The sequence below is a fragment of the Numenius arquata genome, chromosome 6, assembly GCF_964106895.1.
Source record: "Numenius arquata chromosome 6, bNumArq3.hap1.1, whole genome shotgun sequence".
Lineage (NCBI taxonomy): Eukaryota > Metazoa > Chordata > Aves > Charadriiformes > Scolopacidae > Numenius > Numenius arquata.
This window is the reverse complement of record NC_133581.1, coordinates 11,776,690-11,799,686: the sequence shown is the minus strand read 5'-3', so window position 1 is coordinate 11,799,686 and position 22,997 is coordinate 11,776,690. Positions and strand designations below refer to the sequence as shown.

General features: G+C 45.8%; 1 protein-coding gene across 1 annotated transcript in view; it reads right to left on the bottom strand.

Moving 5' to 3' along the window:
* Window positions 1-22,415, bottom strand: part of PRIMA1 (proline rich membrane anchor 1) — a 48,473-nt gene extending 26,058 nt beyond the window's left edge. The window contains exons 1-2 of the mRNA XM_074149784.1: window positions 22,323-22,415; window positions 15,892-16,042 (exon numbers count right to left, since the gene is read on the bottom strand). Coding sequence (XP_074005885.1) covers window positions 15,892-16,042; window positions 22,323-22,415 — 244 coding nt within the window. The remainder of the gene's footprint in view (window positions 1-15,891; window positions 16,043-22,322) is intronic.
* Window positions 22,416-22,997: the final 582 nt, after the last annotated feature.

Genomic DNA, 22,997 nt, shown 5'->3' with positions numbered 1-22,997 from the left:
GTCTCCCTGGCAGGCCCAAAAATCACCTCATCAACCTCCCTTCACAGTCGTTGCCTGCAGACAACACACCCGGCCACGCTTGAACTGCTGAAGGGGAGATGTGGGAGCACATCACATCAAACACCACAAGCAATGCTGGTTTCTAAAGGAACCCAGGGGCTAGGTCAGTCCCCCTCCCTGGCTGGCCCACCATGGCCTCAGAGACAGCCCGCAAGAGGCCATAATTCTCCTCTGCTCTGCCTCCAGACCACACAGCAAACACCGAGCAAAGACTGTGGGGAACGTAGCAGAATTCCCAGATGTCAGCTATGGTGGATCCAAGACTGGAGGAGTCCCCAGCAGGTCCAGCCTCAACCACATGACACCACCAAGAGCTGGTGGTGGCACCAGGTGCTGTTGCCAGCAGCATGTATGCACCATTAAACATTGAAGAAAGATAAGCTGAATTTGGCCACAACTGCAATGGGGCAACTTCTTTGCCCCATGGTAAGCCATAGTCATAACCAAACCCATCTAGCTGCTGGCTGGAGGGCTTTGGGCACAGACTGCCCTCCTCCTGGCACCCCAATGGCAGCTACAGTCTCATCCCTCTGGGAGATATGAAATGATGTAGAGGAGATACTAGGAGCAGTCCACCTTGGAGGATCAATACGGTGTCACATGCACTGCCGTATGCTTGCACATACATGCCCAGAGAAGCTGTGGATGACCTATCCTTGGAAGTCTTCAAGGCTAGGCTGGATGGGGCTTTGAGCAACCTGATCTAGGGAGATGTCTCTGCCCATGGCAGGGAGGTTGGACTAGATGAGCTTTAAATGTCCCTTCCAACCCAAATTGTTCTGTGATTCTGTGATGTTTAAATGTCTGGCATGGAGGTGCTTTGGCATTGCAGCTTATGGGCACAATGGTTGGGACATGGCTCCAGCCCTGCTCCAAACACTAAAGCAGTGTTGAGTGGATTAAATCAAACAAATACAATAAAATATGAGATTCTTAAAGCACTGTGGTTTCTCAAAGCTATTCTGCTCAAAGTGATGGACACACTGCTGTCTGTTTGGAAAGTCGAGGGAAAAACAGGGCACAGGGTGGGCAGCACAGAAAGCCAGATCGATTAACAGCCATCGTTAACTCAAGGGACTGGGCCAATGCAGCAGGAATGTAAAGCAGGAATGGATGACAGCTTCAATAACAGATGAAGTCCACTTGGGGCAAGTTCATCTCCAGTAAATCTGAACACAATGGAAAGTATTTGGATTATCACAGTCCCCAAAGAGCAGTGACCCAGAAAGCTGCTCTGCTGGACCTGCTGGATCCTGCCACAGAGAACATGTACAGGAGGAAGATGCTGCCCAGCAAGGAAAGACCAAACTGCTTTAGACCAGCAACATCTTATCACACCACCCTCCCCTCTGGAGCATGGCTGTAACTGTACATGACATGCAAAAGACTGGCTTAAAGAAAATAAGAATCACATGATTTTGGAGCAAATTTTGATCCAGAAAGAAACCTATACTGGTTTTCTTTCTTTTTTTTTTTTTTTTTCCTTCCTTATAGATCTGTGCCCTTCCTGTTGCTTGTAAACTTAGGACCATTTCCAGAGTGCCACGAGCTAGCTGGGTAAACAACTACTACCAGGCAATAATGGTGTGCTCAGCAGAAAGCCTGTCCTGATTTGCTGCCTCCCTGGAGTAGCTAGGTTAAATAATACTGGTGGAAATCAGCTATTCCTGTCGCAGATGATACTTCTGTTTATCACATTGTGTTGCAGACAAGTTTATATCGTGCAGCTGCTCTATGCATATGTTCCTACTACACTTTTAAGGGGGATACTGCAATCACTACACAGTGGGAACTTCTGCTATAATAAAAACATGTGTGGGATGATTCTGGAGAAATTCCCTCCCCTGCAGCTTTTACACTGTAGACACTGTTATTCTACACTCTCGGTTCCCTCATCTCCTTAGTTTTCTCCCCCTTTCTAAAAATACTCCCCTTCTGAAACAAGAAACATGCTCAGTTTTGTGCTTAGTTTTGGAGACTGGAGTTTGCAGGAGGTGGAGGGAAGGGGCAGCTCTGCAGGATTTTTCTGAAGGTCATGGGCGGTAGAGGAGTGCATGGCTCATTGAAAGAAACAGGACTGGAACCGCTGGTGAAAAAACCTGAGCCTGGACACAGCCAGTGAAAAAGAGAGGAGCTGGGAGGGGGAGTTTTAAGTGTTAAGATCTAAGCTTTAGAGGTTGTTGAACCTGCACACATTTAGGTTTGGGTTTTGCAGTGGATTTCACCAAAGCCCCTTGTTGAAGTGCTCTCTTGGTAGGTGTCATGCAACTGCATTTCCCTGGCAGATTTGAGAGTCCTTTAGAAAAGGAACATATCATTAGGACCAAAATAAAAATAATAGCAGATGAAAGTATCGGTCGCCCAGGCACAAGTGAAGCACATTGTGAGGAAGCGGCTTGCACAAAGTCACCACAGCTCAGTGAAAAAGCCAGGAAACAAAATGTCTTTTGACTCCTGGCCAGTCCTACCCTCTGGATCGTGTTGCCTCCTCCTTGGGAGTAGATGCAAACACTGGGTTTGGCCATAACTGCATTACAGGGGTGGAAGCAGCAAAATCCCTTGTTGACTTCCCAGGCAGGCGCCAGGTCTCTGCCCTGAGCCGGCACACTGACGCCGTGCCCAGGAGCTCTGCGTGGCTAAGACCTATGGACAGAAATAAGGTGGGATCCCACAAGGTGCCCAGGAAGGGCTGATGCTAAGCTTGTGGGGTAACTTGTACTGGTTTTGCATGGCTGCAGAGGAAAACTAGTATTTCAGTTCAGAGTCCTGCATGCTTATGGAAGGATGATGATGCATACAGCAGAGCAGTCAAAGGACTATCAACAAAGGTAAGAAGGGAAAGTGCACTCCAAGATCGACAGGCTGAGGGCCAGATCTGGCAGCCTTAATCCTATTAGGTTGTTGGTGAAGCTGATGGGACCCGCCAGAACTGAGGTACAACACCGCAAATAGGAGCAAGACATGGTTTCAGCTGCCAAGGTCTTTTGGAGGAGAGCGGGGTTAGCGAGCACAGAGGGAGAGTCTGTTCTCTAAGGCATGATCTGGGGAAGCTGTAGCATTTAAAGGCCTTGTGGAAAAAAGGCTTTTAAGGAGATTACATCATAGCTAGTTTCTGTGTTAACACTCGGCTCTGGCATTTATCTTTACAATGGACGCTCACGTCAGCTGCTGCCCTCAGATCTGACTTTGTCACATGTTTTTCTAACCAGCAGTCTCCCGAAGAGACGCCGCCGTTTCTCCCTCGCCATCTGATTCTCCCTCAGCAAAAAGGACTGAATTGTTTTTACCCTGATTAAATCACAGCCTATCGGCTTCTGTCCCAAGCAAATGAGAACTGAAGCCTGTGCCTTGCAAGGCAGCCTCCTCCTCGCCACAAGATGGTCGTTCTGGAGAGCATCATGGGCAACCTCACATTTCTCTGCTCTCTGCAACCAGGATCAGTGCCAGGCTGGGCAGCACCGAGATAGTCCCAGTGACACCCCCAGATAATCCCAAACGCTGCCTTCCCCTGAGAGACATCGCCCAGGTGAACTCTGCCATACTTGATGGCCTGCTTTCTGAAACGTCATCCATCAGATTAGTATCTGGTGCCTCTAAGAAACAGGTCACAAGTGCCTGAAAATTTGCCGTTAAATTAGTACCCTGGAATTTATTTTAGAAGGTGACCTGATTTCCAGAGGTTCTGAGCACTCAGAAAGCCAGGATGCTTTAACTTGGCTATATAGATATACAACCTTAAGTTTAATCTTCTGATACAGGCTTTAAGCTCTCTTAGACAGAGCATCACCATGGGTAGAAGACAGAAATTCCTCTCAGGATATCGGTTCCAGCCTCTGTTTCTCTCCGTTGCTTGTTGGGTGATTTTTGGAAAGATCTTCACCCCCAGCCTCTGTTTCTTCTTCTGCAGGATGGGGACAGTAGTCCCAGCTTTCCAAACTGTTGCAAGATTTAGGGATAAAAAGTGCAACATAAGGCTGCATGTCAGCACTGTTGTTATTCCTTTCCCAATTCTCTAATAGGGTAAATAGGTAAATCTATAAGTACTTAATCTATATTTCTACAAGAACTAGCTGTATTTCCCTGACCTTGCCGTCAACTACCTATTCAAGCAAACACAGCAGTGAGGCCATGGTCCATGGCAGAATAACAGCAGAATGGCACTGACCTGGGGACAGTAATTCTCAGTTCTTTTGAACAGAGGCACCACTGAGAGGCACAGCGATGCGCCAGCACAGTACCATCCACTTCATTGCACAAACACACAATCTGGCTCTCCAGCAGCGAGCAACGCGCACAGAGAGCACCAGCTATTCTTCAGCGGGGAAAACATCAGTGCTGAGGACCAGCTGCTTGTCCCAGCAAACTGTGGGATCTCATCACGTTATGGCAGTGAAAAGCACATCCTGGAGAAAAAAGGCCTGAAAACACTGAACCTTCATGCTAAGTCTGCCTTTGCCATTTCAGCTCTCTGGTACCTGAAAGCATATTTCCATCAGTATTCTACAAGCACACACACACATTCATACATATAGCTAGCTAGATATGTCCCTCCTCCATTCTACTTTGGCTGGCACAGATTTCCTAGAAGGATCTAAAACCAAGTATGATACACAGAGTTGAGCGAACTTCCATGTTTTAAGGATGAACTTAACACCTGTAATAGGGTGTAATCAGCCCTGCAGATCAAGAGAGTGCCGCAGCCCATCCCCTGCCAGTGTGCCCCAGGTATGCCAGTCTCGTGGCCGCTTCTGCGAGGAGCCATTTGGCTGCCTTGCTGTGTGAGGCTCTGGCTTCCTCACTGTGTCTCATAACAAGGTTGAAAAAAATCAGAAGCTTCTGTTTTGATGTTTGCTATGGTGGGCTCCTGTCTGGTGAGACCCACAGAGCTCAGTACAGCTGTGAGCAATGTCAACACAGGCAGGAGAAGGCTTACTGCAATGAATCAAATATGTGGAGACTTTTTCAAGCTTCTTCAACAGGTTTCCCAGGGAAGTTGTGGATGCCCCATCCCTGGAAGTGTTCAAGACCAGGCTGGATGGGGCTCTGAGAAACCTGGTCTAGTGGGAGGTGTCCCTGCCTGTGGCAGGGGGGTTGGAACTCGATGATCTTTAAGGTGCCTTCTAACCTAAACCATTCTATGATTCTTGGGAACAGGGCTACCTTTGCTTGCAGGCTTACAGCACTGGGCCCTGAGGCATTTGGCATGAGACAAAAGTAGGGACCAGTGAAAGAAGTAAAGGATCACTTCCAAACTGGAACTCCCTGGGGACAAGAGATGCATTTTTCAGAGAGCTTTCCTCCTCCATCACACAGCCAATATCACCTCCCAGATCCACTGAGGTAAGATAGCTATGAAGAGAAATGAGTTTTCTGGACAGTTTTCTCCCCTACTCAAGCTGGCTTTCTTTCAGGCTGTTTCAGAAGCTGGTTTAGGGCAGAAGATGGGCTCATCACCTGCTACCATGTATTTCAGGGACAGACATGCTCCTGCATGGGGTGGTGAAGCTGCAGGGGCATCTCATGAAGAAGTGATTGCCAAGGAGCAAAGACGTGAGTAGAAAATTGGCCTCATCCTCCCTGCGTCCTCCCTCGTGACCTGCTGGCCACCACTCACCTCAGATCAACATCGAGGAAGCACTTAGTAAACAGCAGACAGAAAGCATACTCTCCAAAATAAGGTGGAGTGGGCCATGGCTTAAGACACTTGCTGGGAATTAAGTGGTTTGGCGAGCTCATTCAGCACCTATTTGCGTTTTTAGGTGATAAAGGCCCTTAAAAAGCTAGCTCTTGGTTTTACTGAATCAGGTACCCTTGGGTGAAATCCATGCCCCAACAGGGGCTGTGAAGGCAGGTACAGGTAAAGTTTCTGTGGTGGTGGCACCCTTATGGACACTGTAAGTACATATAGTGATAGCCCTTCCAGGCTATCCTGTTAATTCCCATGTCTGCTGATATATGCTCTTTTGTCAGGGTTTTGTTGAAGCTGTATCATCACTGACAGAGGAGAAATAAGACATGATATAGTGCTGTTTTGCACCACGGATTCTTGTCATGCCCCTCAGGCTGCCTCCTTTCTTTCATTACCGTGTGGTGACGGTGTGGCCACAGGCTCTGCCTCTTGCTCCCAGCACGGTGAACGCCTTATCCTCCTTGCTGTGTGGTGGGTGCTGCAGCCTCCTCTCCAATGAGTGGTAGGACAGGACACAGCTGATCAATTCTACAGCAATTACTGTTCACTTTTGAGTCTAAATAATAATCTTCAGTTCTTGACATCCACTAGTCTCAAATCCAATTTACAGAGGTGAAAAAATATCTCTGTTTCAGATACGATAACTCTCAGCGGCTGATAGGGTCGTTGACTCTCTTGGAAACTCCCAGCAGGTCAGTGGCAGAAGCAGCACCCTGAACTCTCTTTTCACCATTCTCTGCAGGGTGGGCAAGACTTCTCCTTTGCAGGAGTCACAGTACGTCACCGTCAAGTCTTCTGAAAGCTTATCCACCTTCCACCTCTTGCAGCGAATGGGCCTTCAAAGGAGGGATGATACAGGCTGAAATTTTCAAACAGCTGAAATACAATTTTGGAAGTCTAAGTTCCTACATTGATGACCAGTCTTTCACCAGCCAGTGATTAATAGGACACCTCAAGGCTGGCAGATTCAATCCCACAGAAAGATGACAGATTTTCTTAGTATAATGTTCTATATATAGATCGAATTAAGGTCCAGATCTGCACAACTTCTTCAGGCTGAACAGTATTCACATGAGTGGTGCCATCAAAGTCACATGCCATGAAATGTGAGTAAAATTCAGTGCTACTGGTATGATTAAGATATTATCTCTTAGATCCTTAGCAGCTTTTTAAAGAGCTCGGGAACCTCCAGATAATAGCAAAGACTGGACAAGCCTCATATCTTGCAGCTGAAACTTTCTCAAAATTAGTGCCTTCAGAGAAGGCAGATACAAAACCAGCTTCAGCCAACTGCAAACTGAATTTCCTGACACAGATTGTGGAAGACTTGGAAATACTTGGAATATTTTCCTAATGTGTTAGTAGCTGTGTTTTCTAAGGCACTGGTTTGTGTCCATCTCTGAAAAATTAATGGTTTGCCTGTTGGGCATTCAGACACTATATGACTATAATAGACATATACTTTAGATTGGTAAGTACAGATGGTTTTAAAAAGCTCAATTTACAAAGAAAGCCATATTGCAAGTCATATGTCTGAGTTTTAGGGAACAGCTGGCTGACTACGTAGTAGATAATTCTGTTAGTGCATGGCATCTATATAAACATACTCTTCCTGTTTGAAATTACATAGTTTATTCCTTGTATAGCTCAGTTATTACCAGAAGCAAGGGCTACAGCTGTCACTTAACAATGTCCTTGAGGAGACCAATTAATAATTCCCATACTGAGTGCACCACGGTCCCTTTTCAAAGTTGTATTCAGGTTCAACTTAAGGGAAATAAAATTGATGACCCACCCATAGTAAAATGGAATTGAAGTGTGAAATGCCTTCCAAACCAGGGGTAAATTTAATTCTAATAAAAATAAAATTATATTTATCAACTTACAAATTTTCATGCAGTGTCCCTAAAATAAAGAATACTTAAAATGGCAGTTACATCACATTAACAGATCAAGTGATTTCACCATGGCAAATACCCAACATTAAGACCTCAGTCACCACTCAGAGCACATTTGTAGCTCTCTGAAAGCAAAAAGACAAGGCACAGGCTACCTTACAGTCACAAGAGCTAGCAAATAGGTTACTGGTTGCTATCTGCACTTTCCTCAGCCTTTACACAGAAGCCTGCACCTGCACAGGTAGGCAAGCTTTTGCAGAGATGCTGCTCGCCATCACTCCCTGCAGTAGGCAGGTGTTGCTGCAGAATGATGCCCCACAAAGCGGAGGCAGAGCGCCTGCTGCTTGCAAAATCAAACCAAGGGTTAAACCAAACCCCCACTTTGCTCCACTGATAATCATTTCATAGAATCATGGAACGGTTAGAGTTGGAAAGGACCTTAAATACCATCTAGTTCCAACTCCCCTGCCCTGGGCAGGGACAACTCCCACTAGACCAGGTTGCTCAAAAAAAAATTTCCTTTGATAGTGGCTACGAAATAAGATTATGCACTGCTTCCAAAAGGAAAGGAAGATGTCCAGGGATGATTCAGTAGAATCTGCTCCATTGGTAAAAGTCCAGTTTAATAGCAGCGATGTTCCTGGTAAATGTCTAGTTTAATAGAAACATTTGTCAAGGAACAGGTTTTTTGTGTAAAATATTCCTAACCAATGAACTCATGAAATATCAGCTCCATTTAAAAGACACTTCAAAATTATAAAATGATTCATTCTAATAATGACTAGGAATTCACAATTTGCTCTTATATAATATATGTAGTTATAATGTGATATGATTTACTAGTGGAAGCGTTAAACTAACTTGCATAATTATTAATGGCAGTTTTTGGCAGTGACATGAGTCGTTAACCTATGTTTGTACTATGTTAACGCACACTATGTACTCACTTTGGGATAACATCCCAAACGTATACACTGCTGCTTCCTTGATCTGCTACATCAACTTAAAAATCACCTGTAAATTGCAATTACACAGGCACTACAACACCTTTATATCACGTTTACAACAAAGACAATGCCCCAAACCATTACAAGAACGCATGTTTCTGTGGGTCTGCTTTTCCTAGGTCAGCTGCTTAGCCCTGCCTGCTAGAACAGCTTGTGCCAATTAAGAGTTTACTTCTGACTTGTGGAGATGAGGCACGGCTCCTTCTGCCAGGGGCAGGGGATCCTACAATTACTTGTAAATCAGCAGCCTCTGACTCATCAGTAACTTCACTGAAGATTTGTTACCTTCTTAATCAGTGAAATGGTAGGCATGTACAAATGGACTGCCATCCACACACGGAATTAATGTCTTCAGTTTAGCCAACTCCTTTTGCTTAAGAAAAAAATAAAAATAATCAAGCTGTTGGGAGTGTGCATCTCAGAGTAGAAAGGACTGTTCTACTGCAGAATCAGTTTAATACTGGATGCTTCTTTTTTTCAAAATTAGACAATGCTTTTAATCTATAGATAATAGAACTCCCACTGATTCCTGCACTGCAAAATCTGGCCTGAGGCTCTTACTTTTAAATACTTCAAAATGTATGAACGAGTGCATTTTCAAGAGAGTGGATTTTTCCATAATATGGATTTATTACTGCATGAAAAATTCAAAACGAATCTGCAAGGTCCCAAAGCAGGGGGAAGATTCATCACTTGCCTAAATAAAAATTAGACTTGACAAAACATTTCAGAATTTATTGTGGTGAAAAACTCCAATTGGGAAAGCAATAGAAGCTATGACTGTCGGTCTGATCTAACCACTGTTTTACAAAGATAGACAGGGAGTTTACAACAGTCCGGTATGAGGAGATGTTAGGTGTATGAATGACAGCAGCATCCTATCATGAAAGTATTAGCATGAACCTTTCCAGTCTTTACCTGCTTTCCAGTCACTAATCCAGCTCTTTAGACTTAATATAACACCCCAGATGCCCAAACTATTTCAAACTTCATCTTTGATTGCTGCTTAAGAAATCTCCTCACCCTAAATAATTTTCTCATTTTGACTGGAAGGTGAGGACTTGTAACTTTTATTTCTACACCAGAAATAACTGTGCTAAATGCAAAAAAAAAAAATCACAATTTTGAAGTCTTTATGTCTTTAGTGAAAAAATCAGAGGCGCCTGCAGTTTGACGCAGGAAATCTAATCATTGCATTTGCGATTTAGGTGGGTGAATTCTGCCTAAATCTCATTCTAGATGCTTAATGATTTGGTTCACTGTGCTAACAGAGAAGGTAGTGTCTGTGATGTGAAAACAACACGATGGGGACCTGGATTGGACTCTGCATGTGCCATCATCCATGACTCCTGGCTGCAGGGCTGGATTTCAATTTAGATTTGAAAGCCTCAAAATTTCTGCCAGTTCTTAGAGTCACAATCCCCAAGAAAACTGAAAGTCTATGTCGGAGAAGACAAGAACTGAATTTTGGTTTTGCTTTGTAAATTATAAACAATGCTCTCACAGAAGACTGTAATTCACAGTATGACAGCTGCGTTACCAAAACTGAAAGGACTTCCCTGTTTCAGCATTCTGCTTGCATTTAAAAAAATCACTGTCTAGACCAGACTTGTGGTAAAACAATATTCTCTCACAGTAGCTGTCATTACCATAAATGTCTTGGCGTAGGAGATGATGTGACTCCTGCCATTTTGGTGCTACTGTAGTTCTCTTCCATTAGTGTTTGGTTTTGGTAGTTGCTATGTCGTATGAAATATGGAGGAAAACATCTTCCCCCTATTATTCCTTTGGGCAGCAGCACTTGGTAAAAGTTAATCAAGTGTCCCCAAATATCTCAAAACTACTCAGAACTGGTCCTTCTGGCAGAAGAGCGGTAGGTAAAGGTCCTGCCAGCTGAGCCCTTATGGTCAGAACTGCATTTGCAGTGGCTGTTTGGAAAGCTACAAAGCACTCACAGGACAAAAGGCCTACCCAAAGGGAAACTTAACTTCAGAGCTCTCTGAGAGGTCAACTGCAGCAGCTACACCAGACTGCCTGCAGCAAATTCTTTGGCACCTCATGTTTTAAAACCTCCCGGCCTCCAGGTGGCATCCAGGAGGGTTTTAATTCAGTTTGCAATCACAACCTCCCTTCAGGTCCTGGGGGACAATCACAGACCTCTGGCCAGGACAAAAGTCATTTTGGCATTGTGTAGGCACATCATGTGTAGGCAAGCACATCACCGTCTGTACCCATGTAATACAAGAAGCGGTGGTGAGCATCAGGACCAGCCCTCCTGCTTGAATGGCCATGTGGAGACAGTGCTCAGCATGAGGCTCAGCCTAAAAGATCCAAATGTCCTTAGCTTTCCTACTTGCACTGAAGGGACCCTGCACACTTTCTGAAATTAAGCTGTACATTTGTGCTCATATAGTTGCCAAAAAGTTGCACCCTTCCTGCAGTTGGTCATTTCTATTTTGGCATTTTCACTAGCCCAAATAATTAGTTAATTAGATGCACTATCTCCAAAGATAAAGGAAAAGATTTCACCTTGAAAAACAAAATCGTACAATTACAGCCTGGAGATTAGAGTCCTCTGCAGTGATGTCATTCACTTTGGCTTTACACTGACTTGATTGTGCTTTATCTCAACTGATAGCTCAGAGCAAATTTTCACTGAGGTCAGGAGCTGTAAGACCTCACTGTGTACCTACGTGCAAGTGTCCAATGAGTCAGAGGTTGGTTCACGTACTCAAGATGCACCTGTACTAGTACAGCTTGTAATGGTCTCAGATAAAAACTTTTATTTAAGTTTCCTCCTCTAAATTTTGACTGAAGCATTGTTTGACTGGACAATTCCATCATCCAGACAGGGAATGGCAGTACCATGGACTCCTCACCCAACGTGGGAGATGGTTAGAGCAGAGACAAAAAATGTTGCTAACCAGCAAGTGAGGAGCTCAGGCTGAACAGCTTTTCGAAAACCTTGTACGATTTTGAAGAAGTCACTTCTGAAACCGTTTTTTCCTCAAATCTTACACAGGTTAAAACTGATACTGACTGCAGTATATCTCGAGCTTTAACCCTTCCCTCTTTTGAAAGCCTAGCTTCTACTTCCAAAGAAAGTCCTTTCTTCTTTGCAACACCCCTGGAGAAACCTGTGTGCTCACAGAGTGTTTAAGGGCTGACAACAGCAGTATTTTAGATTTTGAAGGCTTGACATCATTTGAACTAGCTTAATCTCGTGGGTATGTGAAGCTGGGTTAGAAATGCTGCCTAAACAAGTACTCCATCCACTTTGCCTTAGTCCTGGCTGAAATCCAGAGACAAGGAGGAAATCAGATGGGGGTTAAAACAGAAAGAGTTAATTAAAGGCCAGGTTCTGAGCATTTCTATCTCCTTCAGGTCATTACAGCCACATCTGGGGAACACACCCTATTTCTCTGAAAATTCCTCCTTTCTTTGTTGTCAGCAACTAAGCTTAGTTGGCCTTAGGCCCCTCAGAGCCTCATGAGCTTTCCCTTCACTTCATCAACAAACAGTTTTATAGGCACGGGTTAAAGAGCAGGCTGCTGCTTGTATAAGGAGAGACTGCAGAAACACCAATATGCCAGACCGTCTGGAGGAACCCCAATCGGCTCAGCGATCATGTCTCTTGACAGTCCCCACCACTTTGTCACACAGTCCTCGCCATCCTAGTTACTTCTAAAACAGGCTGGAGTCCCACTTGAAGACTTTCAGTAAGGTACACATCTCTACAGAACAAGACAGCAGTATCTCAGTGGGACACCAACAAACTGCATCTGGAATGAAGCTCAGGAAACTCAAAACTGAAATGCCCCACATGTCCCACTTCACAGAAAGAGAAGGGGCTGAACTAGCTATATTGAGAGAACCAGCATCCACAGGGACCAGCATGGCTGATCCTAGCCTTCATTTAGACACTGTAAAGCTGACAGATTCACTGGAGCACACCAGGAGTCCTCTGCTTAGTGAGGAGGCGGCACATGGATGTGCTGCCATGAGGGAATGTCCCATGACAGCTGCAGAGCGGATGCAATGGAGGCAAGACCAGGGATTGGAAAGGACATCAGAAATGCCAGTGGTCTCTGTGAAGGAGTTAGAAACATGGGAAAAGGAGGCCCGGGATCATGGCTGAAGGAGGACAAAAGCAGTCTATGTTTTCTTCCCTGGGGGCTGGAGTTCTGGCAGCAGAGCCATTCTCTGAATTCTCGAGTCCATAATTCTGTGGTCCATATTTGGAAATATATGGGCCACATGACCTAATTTAATTTCCCATATTCGTGTTTTTGAATGAATGATATGCCTCCTCACACATTCTTCTTGTAAATATACGACAATAGTAGTGACGTGTCTCCTAAAGCCTGGAAAGTTGGTATTTCTACCACCACTCGTGTATTTAGACTGACTGCTAAATTGTGTGTGATTCTACTCATTTTCTGTGGAGGGAATTAGTTTACTGTCCCTCAGAATGAACACAACATTTACCAATTATTATGCATGAATCCTGGAATTCACAACATTTAACAGATTTTGTATAAATCTATCTGCAGGAAGCAGAGCTAAGATTTGTCGTTGGATCAACCTGTCAATATTAAAATATCTAAAGAGACACTAAATGTACTGTAACTGTTCCTGAAAGTCCTCAGTTGTCCTCAAGCACAATAAAAGCCTTTCAGGAGTATTTCAGCTGCTCACAAACACAGTGCCATCCCTACCCCTAGGTAGCATTTGCAAAACATTCAGGTGGGACTGATAGAGAGGACAGAAAGAGGGTCCCCTGCTTTTTGAAAGCAACAGCTGGAGACCAGACAGGACATGTCAAAGAACACCGCATGGCCTCTTTTAGCAGATAACTGAGCTGTCAGTGTCTGTAGTAAGTGGATGGACAGGAATTTTGTATCTATGGGCTTTAATCATCAGGCCCAAACCACAGTAGCTGTTTCAGAAGGATGTAGAGATGATCTAAACCTCCAACAACGTCCAGTTTGATTGCAAAAAGAGCTTTTAAGGACAACTGCCTCGCAGGCTGCAGCCTTTTGTAGCTCACAAAGCTCTGAGAGCAATGCCAGCATCTTTACAAAGTGCTCATGACGCAGATGCTGTACCTTGTAAAGGTAAAAATCTTGCAGCTCCTGGGCTGCTGCTTTTTTGCAGAGGTCTTTCCAGTACTTAACTTTTATCACTTAAAAAGTGCAAAGTCCAAGTCTAGGATCAACCACTTAATAATAGCTGGTCTTGTCCCTTTACTGCCCTCCCCTCTGAATGCTGTTTAAAAGCAGTGTCTACAACATCAATATTTAACCAGGAGGCTTATTCATTCTCACAAGAATGGGGATTGCTGCACACATGGGCTAAATCACAGTGCCTAGACAGCTGATAATAATGAAAGCATCTTTCAAGATGAGGCACTTGATTGCTACTCTAAAACTTACTAGTGAAAGGAGTGTGTAATCTACTTTTTTATTGCATTTGAAATGAAATGACTTGTTTAAATATTAGCCATCTGGATTTATATAGCTCATTTTTAGAACTGGGTTAGCATCTGGCAATCCAGCCTGAGCACCCATCAGGCTATCCCAGTCACAGGCCCATTCGATTTCTTTTTCCTATTTTTGCAATGTGTGACTGACTTATTTTTTTCCGATCTGATTTCCATCCCACTTCACAAGAGACAAATCCAGGCACTCAGACCAGCTGCCTGACGGGAAGCAGCCTGGCAGTGGTGCCCTCCTCCTGGTGTCTGAGCAGCAGGGCTGGTTCTTGTGCTGACACTGCTCTGCCATGTCTCCTGTGGGTAAGAGCAGCTCCCTCAGGGCAACAGGGTACCCCAGGTACAAGAAAACAGAGTGGCAAAGTACTTTATTTTCTGATTGTGAGACAAATATCAAGGGAATTTTCAATATCACTGTCCATGATGTTTTCCTGATCATTGAAAGATATTTTTCCTGCTATTAAAAACCTTTCCAAGCTTTGTCCTTCTTTTCCCAAGTGTTTCACTCTGTTTTTTTCCTGCCTTTGCCTTAAATTTCTGCAGTGTGGCACAAATACAAAGCACACTCCTGGCAGTGAACACACTGAAAAATTCTGCCTGGCTAGAAGCTGTGCAGAAGCCTTCTTCATGTCTTCTGCACATCTGGGGATGGTGCTGATAAAGGCAAACAGTCAAATGATGCAACCTAATGATTTCTTTTCCCTTGGGGGAAGCGCTGAGAAGGATAATAGATATACTTTGCAACACTGTTCTCAGGGGAGTTTATCTAAGCAGGGAGAAGAATTAATAGGCAGCCTTTTAGGGAGAGACAAATTTGCGAAAATATAGAAGCGTTAAGGATATTTGCTGGGATACCAAATCCCTGGGACTTAAAAGTGTCTGCGCAGGGTCCAGCCCATGTCCCTGCACCCAGCCCATCCCACTGCCGGGGGAAGACTGCCTCCCCAGGGACCACCGGCACAGCTATCGCTCCCTGGAAAGGATCTGTGTGTTGGGGATCAGAGGAATACTGGTGCGGAAGGAAGCTGGCAGAGCCAGTCAGCAGGAACTGCAGGCACAAGGTGTGCTGGACATGGGGATGCACAGCTGGAAATGAAGAGGAGCTCAGATGGGCTGGCTAAAACTTAGAGCACTGATTTGCATGAAGAGAAATAGAGGAGTCTTAGCCTCTATGTGCATTAGTGGGAAAAGTGCTGACTTGCTATTGCCTCCTGACATGCCTCTGTTACAGCTGGAAGCAATTTAAAACCAGTGAACTTGACTCAATGCTATGGTAGACCAGTAGAGCTCCAGCGTCTTGAAGACCGCCAATCCTGCAGGATGGTCTAGGCAGGGTGTTTGAATTTTTGCCTGCTTATAAATTAATTTGTCTTGGAGCACCCAGACCTCCAAGCTGCCATACCTGGTGAAACAGGAGATCGTGTAACTCACAGTGCCACATCGGTGTAGGAAAGCATTTCCAGAGCTAGGGCATTAGGGAGCCATTTAAAGCTAGGGGATCATGTATAATACAATGAAAGGAGGGAATTTCTCTGGCTTTCCTCCAAAATCCAAGCATTATTAATTGATCAGAAAACAGATCTCCATCTCTACTGAGAACACTTTTTCCTCCATTTACTAAGTGGAAATTGACAAACGAGCTAGCTGTGCCCTCTCCCACATCCTTTATCCTTCTGTCTGTCCAGGCATCCCCATCGCTTTGACCTCCCTCAGCGCACCACAACCGTACCAGCGGCTACTTACTCGGCACCACTAGCAACCTCGGGGGCGGTGGAGGTGGAGGAGGCGGTGGTAAGGGTGGAGGTGGCCTGCACTGGCAAATTTCCTGGCAGCTCTCTGTGACTTTCTCTGCTACAGGCTTGGAGCATGACTTCTGGGGCTCACCCTGAGTGATCTGTGAAGAAACAAGTCATTACATGAGCAGCAGAAACAGTGAAAACTGATTTTCCATGAATGCATTTCTTGGACTTCAGTACTGGAGCAGCACCTCGGACCTGCAGTGAGAACTGAGCTCATGTTCCTCACCAAGGCCTCTTCCTTACATGGTCCCCATTTTTTATTTTTTTACTTAACAGAATATCTTCATGACCTCTTTCCCTCTGCCAAATTGGCCAGCTGGTTTCTGAGTTATTATGGGGTAAGAAGGCAGCGGGTAGTGGCAGACAATATGATTGCGTAAGCCTTCTTTCCTTAGGAAAGCCATCTAGCAGCATGCATTATTCACAGGGTCATTGCTGCAAGCCAAAGAGAGCTAATAAAAATTACAAGACAGTTAGGGTCAGGATTATGTACACTTTCCTTATAGCAGAACTGAAAGCCAGAGGAGATCTCTCCTCTGCTTTGCCAGCCTTGCTTTGATGTTCAGAGAGCATTTCACAGAGCGTTTCACTTCCCACCAAGGGGAGAGGGAGCCCACATTTTACTCATCTGCGGACCACAGCAATGACACGGTCAAAATGGAAATGCCACAAACTGTGACTTGTAGCCTCTATAATAGGCAGTGTCAGCTAGTAATAAAGCTAAAGATGAGGCATTGCAGAACCCAAGTGTAGGCATCGCTTGGCCATGGACAATGATTTAGCCAGTGTTGGTAGGTATACAATATATTCAATAGCTTGATTGGGTCAGGACAAGGACCATTCATCAACAGCATATTTTTCTTATCATCAGTAATATTTACATGACTAGGGATTTACAGAACGTTCAGTAAAATTCCTAATCTAATGCTAAGAAATGAAGTGACTCCTCAATGAAAAGGAAATTGGCTGAACATCACAGGAGCTTCTGAGAGGTGTTAGTTTCAGAGGTATCTAAGCCAGCTCTTTTTGAATGGACTGATACTTAGATGGAAAATACTGGATACAATTTTAAGGACAAAAAGCCTAAAAGAGGAATAAGCATGTTATCTAACAAGAATGTAGAATTAGGAGACCACCTGGAACAGACTTGTGTCTTGTTGAAGCTAAGAACAATTATGCTCGCATGCAACTGCTGCCTTGTACAGTTTGGTCTTGGGTGCGTTATTTTCCTAATAGATTTTGCCTAACATCATCTTCTTTAATTAGCTATTTTCCATGACATGTTGGTCATTACAAAGAGGATGTCTCATGTCATGCTTTCTGACCTGTTCTAGGCAGGCGGCTTCTGCCTCCTTGCGTATCCTCAGGGTCACCGAGGGTTGTCTTCTCCCCCCTTCTCTCTCCTGCCCCAGCTTTGCCTCCTGTCCCCTACCAGCTCCAGCCACACATTCTGTCTCCTCTCCCCTTTCAACCCTCTCCCCCAGCCCACAGCCTAGCCAGCGAGCCTCTCCCACCACCCACAGCTGGGCACCGAGGGTGCTGTGCAGCCTCTTGGCTGCAGGTAAGCTGCACACAGTCCTTTCATGTATTTCTGGCCAAAAAGAGAGACGTGGCTAATTAAAGCAGTATCACTGCACAAAGGACACGCTCACATGCATAGGAGGTTTCTAAACGCAGAAAGATGCGTTATTCTGGGCTCAGGGCAATGGAGGTAGGACTTTGTTGATTAAATATTATAGAGAGGGAGGAAAGAATAGAAGAGGCTACATGTAGCTGGGTTCTAAGGATGGTTTAGCACAGCACAAGTCAGAAGACAGTTCTTTAAACAGCTTGTCAAATTCTATTACCAAACATAGGGAAAAACAAATTCAGCACAAGTGCTTTCCAACTTTCCCCTTCACCATCAGGTAACAGTAAGAGGATGGTTAAAGACCATCCCAGACAGCTTCCAGGAACTTACACAAACTCTCTGAATGCGCTAATGAATCAAAGTGACTCGGCTTCATAATCCCTCATGGCTGGTAATAAATCTGTCTGCTAAGCAGGCTTATTTATTTTTAAAGTAAGTGATCGCAGGCAGCAGAATATTCTCCGTGCTGCTTCAGCTCTTCCAACGCTGTTCACATACCAGGTTGGGGTGTTAGGGACTGTCCCCAGAGGAGCCCTGTAGGAAGAGCGGTGGCAGTGGCACACCTGGGGAACCTCCCAGTTGTACTGGTGTGACAGCACCTACTGTGCTGGCAGAGGTGGGTAACACCTCACCACTGACCCTGGCAGCTGATTAGGAAGCAACTACTAACTCCTAGCTACAATTGCTGTCCCCTACCTGGTTCCCCAGTTGGTGAATCCTGTGGCTCGCTACAGTCTCGCAGGAGCCAGTGCAATGGGAGAGGATACAGACAGGAAAGAATAACATTGAGCAGACTTGGAGCCAGCTTCATTTGCAGACCAGAAGCAGCTTTGTGTATATAAGTCTGAAGATGGTGCTGGTACAGAGAAGTTACACTGACTTATTGCTCTAACTTAATATCAACCAGAACCAAAGGCTTGCTCTGTCTTTTTTTAGAACTATTGACTGCTTTTAAATCCCTGGAGGCTCTCCTACCTTAGGCTGGTAATAGAGTGTCCTCAGAAACCAGTGGATATTTTTCTCAATTACTTTGCAGACAAGATTAACCCTATACATGCCCATCCACTCCCTGCTCCCATGTGCTTTTAAAATAGTCTTTCTGAAAAAAAAAAAAAAAAAAAAAAAAAATGTTTTGTGTCTCAATACCTTAGTCTGAACCTTTACCAAAATTTCCCACAATCATTTTTAGATGGTTGGGAAGGAACTGATAATTAAAAGCATGGGCTTTATCACCTATTTGTTTCCCTCCTCTTGTCACACAGTAAATGTCTGGTTGTTAGGAGACACCTGTAGGAACACAGATTACCTTGCCAGGGCATCATCTTAGAAGGCTAGTTTAAAATAATAAAGATATCATAAGTTAGCTGAAATCTGGTAGGAAAAGGAAAGACCCGAATCAAGGTTGAGGGCCTCAAGGAGGAGGGAAATAGTCAAGGACTGCTGCAAGAAGATTAACTTACAGTAGCAAGATAGAATTAAGAAAAAAAGAAAAGACATTTGGCCTCTTTTCAAGAAAAAAAAAAATCCCACTGTTGATGTCTATTAGTCTTCTTGTGAAAGGAATGAAGGCTATTACTTGTGTCTTCTAAAGGTAAGCACAACAAATCACTAGAAAATATGCTTTAGGGAACAATCTTGTTCTGGCAGAGGATGATGAAATAAATTACTCCATGTTTCTTTCTTACTGTCTGCAATTCAAGGTAAGCTGCCTTTACAGGAGATGGCAGGAGAAAAAAGGCATGTTGAAAGAGCCTAATCTTTCTCTGGCCAGGTCTGCTAATTAGAGTCCAGCCTCAAACTTCACCGCTTGTTTGTTCTACTAGATCCTACCATGGCCCCAGAAAGGTTTTGGAAGCACTTTGCAGATAATGACTAACCAGACCTGCACCAGGCTGCCAAGCAGCTCGTAACACAGAGGTTGCCCTGGCAAGGGTTCTCTGGAGATGGACCACACAGGGCTTGCTCGCTAGTTGTTACTTCTGCACCTTCCAGCCATTCCACCAGGTGCTGGAAGTGCCATGAATGCTGTCTCCTGGGCCTGTCTGAAACTTGGCTGCTTGTTTGGCAGGAGACTTTCTTAACACACTCAGCAGTTGGCCAGTTCGGACATACACTTTGCCTGGACTTCAAGCTTGACGCATTTTTTGCCCTGCTCTGTAAATACATAGAGTTGACTTTATGGACTTGTGCATTTGATATGAACATGCTTTGCAAAAAGGACCAATGTCTTAATATATTTGTGAAAATAAAAATCTGATCCACAAACGCGCAGGGAAAAGCAAACAGAAAGTGGTAACTGGTAGTTTCCTTTTGCAGTCTGTCTGTTGACATTCGTGCCTGTGACATATTTCTTTTTAATCCAAGGTTTCCTTCAGAAACAGTGGTCCTAGTCCTGCTTTGCATAGAGTGGAAGAATAAATCTGCCTGTGGTCAGAGCTGTTTAGTATTTCAGTAGAGTCCCATGGGCTTGCAGCAGTCCATGAGCATGCTTGTACAGAGCAGGATGGGAAAAAAGAGGATTAATACAGGCCCCGGAGGGTGGCCCTCTTGTGACTTTTTGAATCAGGTAAAAGGAGGAAAGCTTGAAAAGAAAAGTGCAGTTGACTGAAAAGGCACAGAGACCTCTAAAAGCCTGCTGATGTGGCAAGAGCTTTGTCTCTTGGAAGCAGTCTAGAGAGATGAGATCTCAACACCGCTGCGTAAATCCCAGGATGGCTCTGCATAATTCACATCAGAGTTAATCCAGATCCATGTTTACGAAACCAGAAAAAATGTGACCCTGCTATTTATCATGACGCTTACTGCTCTTTTTTTTAATTATGTCAAAAGCCTCAGACAGAATCGTCCCTTCCTTCTTGTCACAGTGCTGGCTATGACACTAATAAGAAAAGATTGTGAGTTTTGTTTTGGTTGGTTTGTTGTTTGTTTTTTTTTTTTTTTTAATAAGATAAATGCTTCTCCTCTGATTAGCATCTGACTGATTGATTCTCTTAAGTGCCTCAAGGCAGGGCCTGAGGAGGGAATGCAAAGATGTGGGAGGGAAGGCTATGCCACACATAAGTCATCACACAGACAAATGGGTGAAGAGGGGCTGGGAGAAGAGAGGTGAGAAAACACAATGGCTGCTATAGATAGAACAGGGGCAGGGGAGTAACATGATGGGACATTACTGAATTAGTCAAGGAGAGTATGGCTTGCGAGACTTTGAAGATAAAAGCAAGGATTATGGCTTAACATGGGGAAGGGAGTCACGGAAGGGATTCAAAGATGCGAGTTTTGATCACGGGAGGGCCGACATGCTGGTGAGTGCTCCACACCTGCCATTCCCATTCGTAACTGCTGATGGGAACCTTAGATACATCCCAGTTTTGGGAGACCTGGAAAAAAACTTGAGTAGTAAGCAGATTGCCCTTTCACAGAACAGCAAGCAATAGCACAAGTACAGTTGATGAATGGGACAAAAAAACTTCCAAATTATTGCAAGGAAAAGCTAGGTCCCTTGGCTTTTGCATTTCTCAGAGCCTGTTTCAGTTCTTATAAACGTAATTATTTCTGAAAGATTGTCTTAGATCATCTGAGTAGTTTGCCAGAAAGATGTTTATGCAAGTTTTTTTTTTTTGTCTGCTTGTTTGACTGACTGATTGCAGGAGAGAAGTTGCAGAAGGCATCTCTTTTTACACAATGGTGCTTCCCTTAAAAATGCAGTTACAGTTTTAACTTAAGCTTAACTACCTGAATACTTGAGCAGGACAGCAGGAAGGTAGTGCTGGCAGAGATTTTTATGACAGGGGCATTGGTTTAAAGGAGGTTGGTTTTCTTGTATTTCTGTTCATTTTAATCTGTAAGGAGCACAAATCCTCTTTGTCATTCCCGGCAAGAGACAAGATGTTAAAACAAACATCTCTCTTTAATCTCTTGGGAGTCACTAAGTTTAGAACAGGGAGTAAAAGACGTGGAGTCTCCACTGTGTTTTCTCCAAGAAAGAAACTGTAATCGTTCTGTTCTTGAATAGCACTTGGCTGGCTCATCAATCACTCCTCTGAATACATATATTATAAATAAACTTTAAAATACCAAAGTGACGCATTTGAGTTGAGCTTTGCTGCCATTCTGATTCTCTGAACTGGATGGGTGCTCTCCCTCACTGTACACTCCTTTCTCCCGGTCCATCTCACTGGTCACCCCACATTACAATCAAGGTCACGCTACATCACAGTGTCGGAGTTGGCAAAAGCTGATTCAGCCCTTTAACCGGAGAATCTTCAATTCGCAATCAACATCGAAAACCCACGGCAAAACATGACCAAAATTAGACTGCCGGAGCTTCGCTCCGCGCATTGCTTCTTCAGCGCATCTTGCCACCTACAGCAAGACGAGCTCAAAACCCCTCCGGCTGCCGGCGCGCCGAAGAAAGTCTACACCTTCCTTAGAGAGACCACATCGAGTTCGGCTCTGCCGGGGGGGCTGGGAGCCGGCCGCCCATCCCTCACACGCTCCGTCCCGCAGCAGTCGATAAGGATGGAGGTGGGGGGGACACGGCTCCGAGGAGAGCAACAGCTCTCCCTCCTCGACCCCCGCCCCGCCACCCCCTCCTTGCATCGGTCCCCTCCCCGCACCGCCGGGGGTGCCGGCCGGGGGAGGGCGGGTGTCCCCACTACCTGCCGCCCCCCGCCCCGCCGCGCCCCGCTCCCCGCACGCCGGCGTGCGGGAGCGGCGCAGCTCCGGACAGGCTCGGGCGGCCCTACCTGGACGGAGCCCCAGAGCGGGTGGAGGGCACAGTGCAGCAGCAGGGAGGGCCAGCAGCAGCGGAGCAGCCCCAGCAGCTCCCGGAGCAGCATCCCTCCTGGGCGGGCGGGCGGGGGAGCGGGCTCCGGGCGACCTGGGGAGGGAGCAGAGCGAGCCGGCAGCAGAGGCGTTGGCTCGCACCCATCCCCGGAGCGCGACTGTCCCAACTTTAATTCTGGAGGGGAGGGAGGGAAGGAGGAAGGGGGGGAGGGAGGCAGGGAGATGGGCGGGTGGGGAGGGGAAAGGGTGGTCGGGAAAACCCAGCGCCCTGCAAGTCCCGGCTCTCTCAGCGGGGAGGCGTGCCTCCACCCCCGGCCCTGCCCGCCTCCCTCCCCGCCCGCCCCGCTGGCTCCCCCCCTCCCCGGGATGCTCCGGCGCCGGCAGCCTGCCCGCTCCGGCGGCTCACCGCTGAGCCCGGGGCTCCCTCACACCCCGGGGAGGGCGAGGCGGGGGAGAGGGCGGTGGAAAAAGTTTGGAGCCGGGGGCGGGGGTAAAGGGGGGGCCGGACGCTGCCGGAGCCGACCGGGGGAGCGGCGTGGCAAGCGCAGCCCCGGGACTGCATCTCCCCCCTTGCCCGCCGCCGCCGCTGCTGCTGCAGTGATTTTTCAAGCCCATCGAGGCAGTTCCTCGGCTCC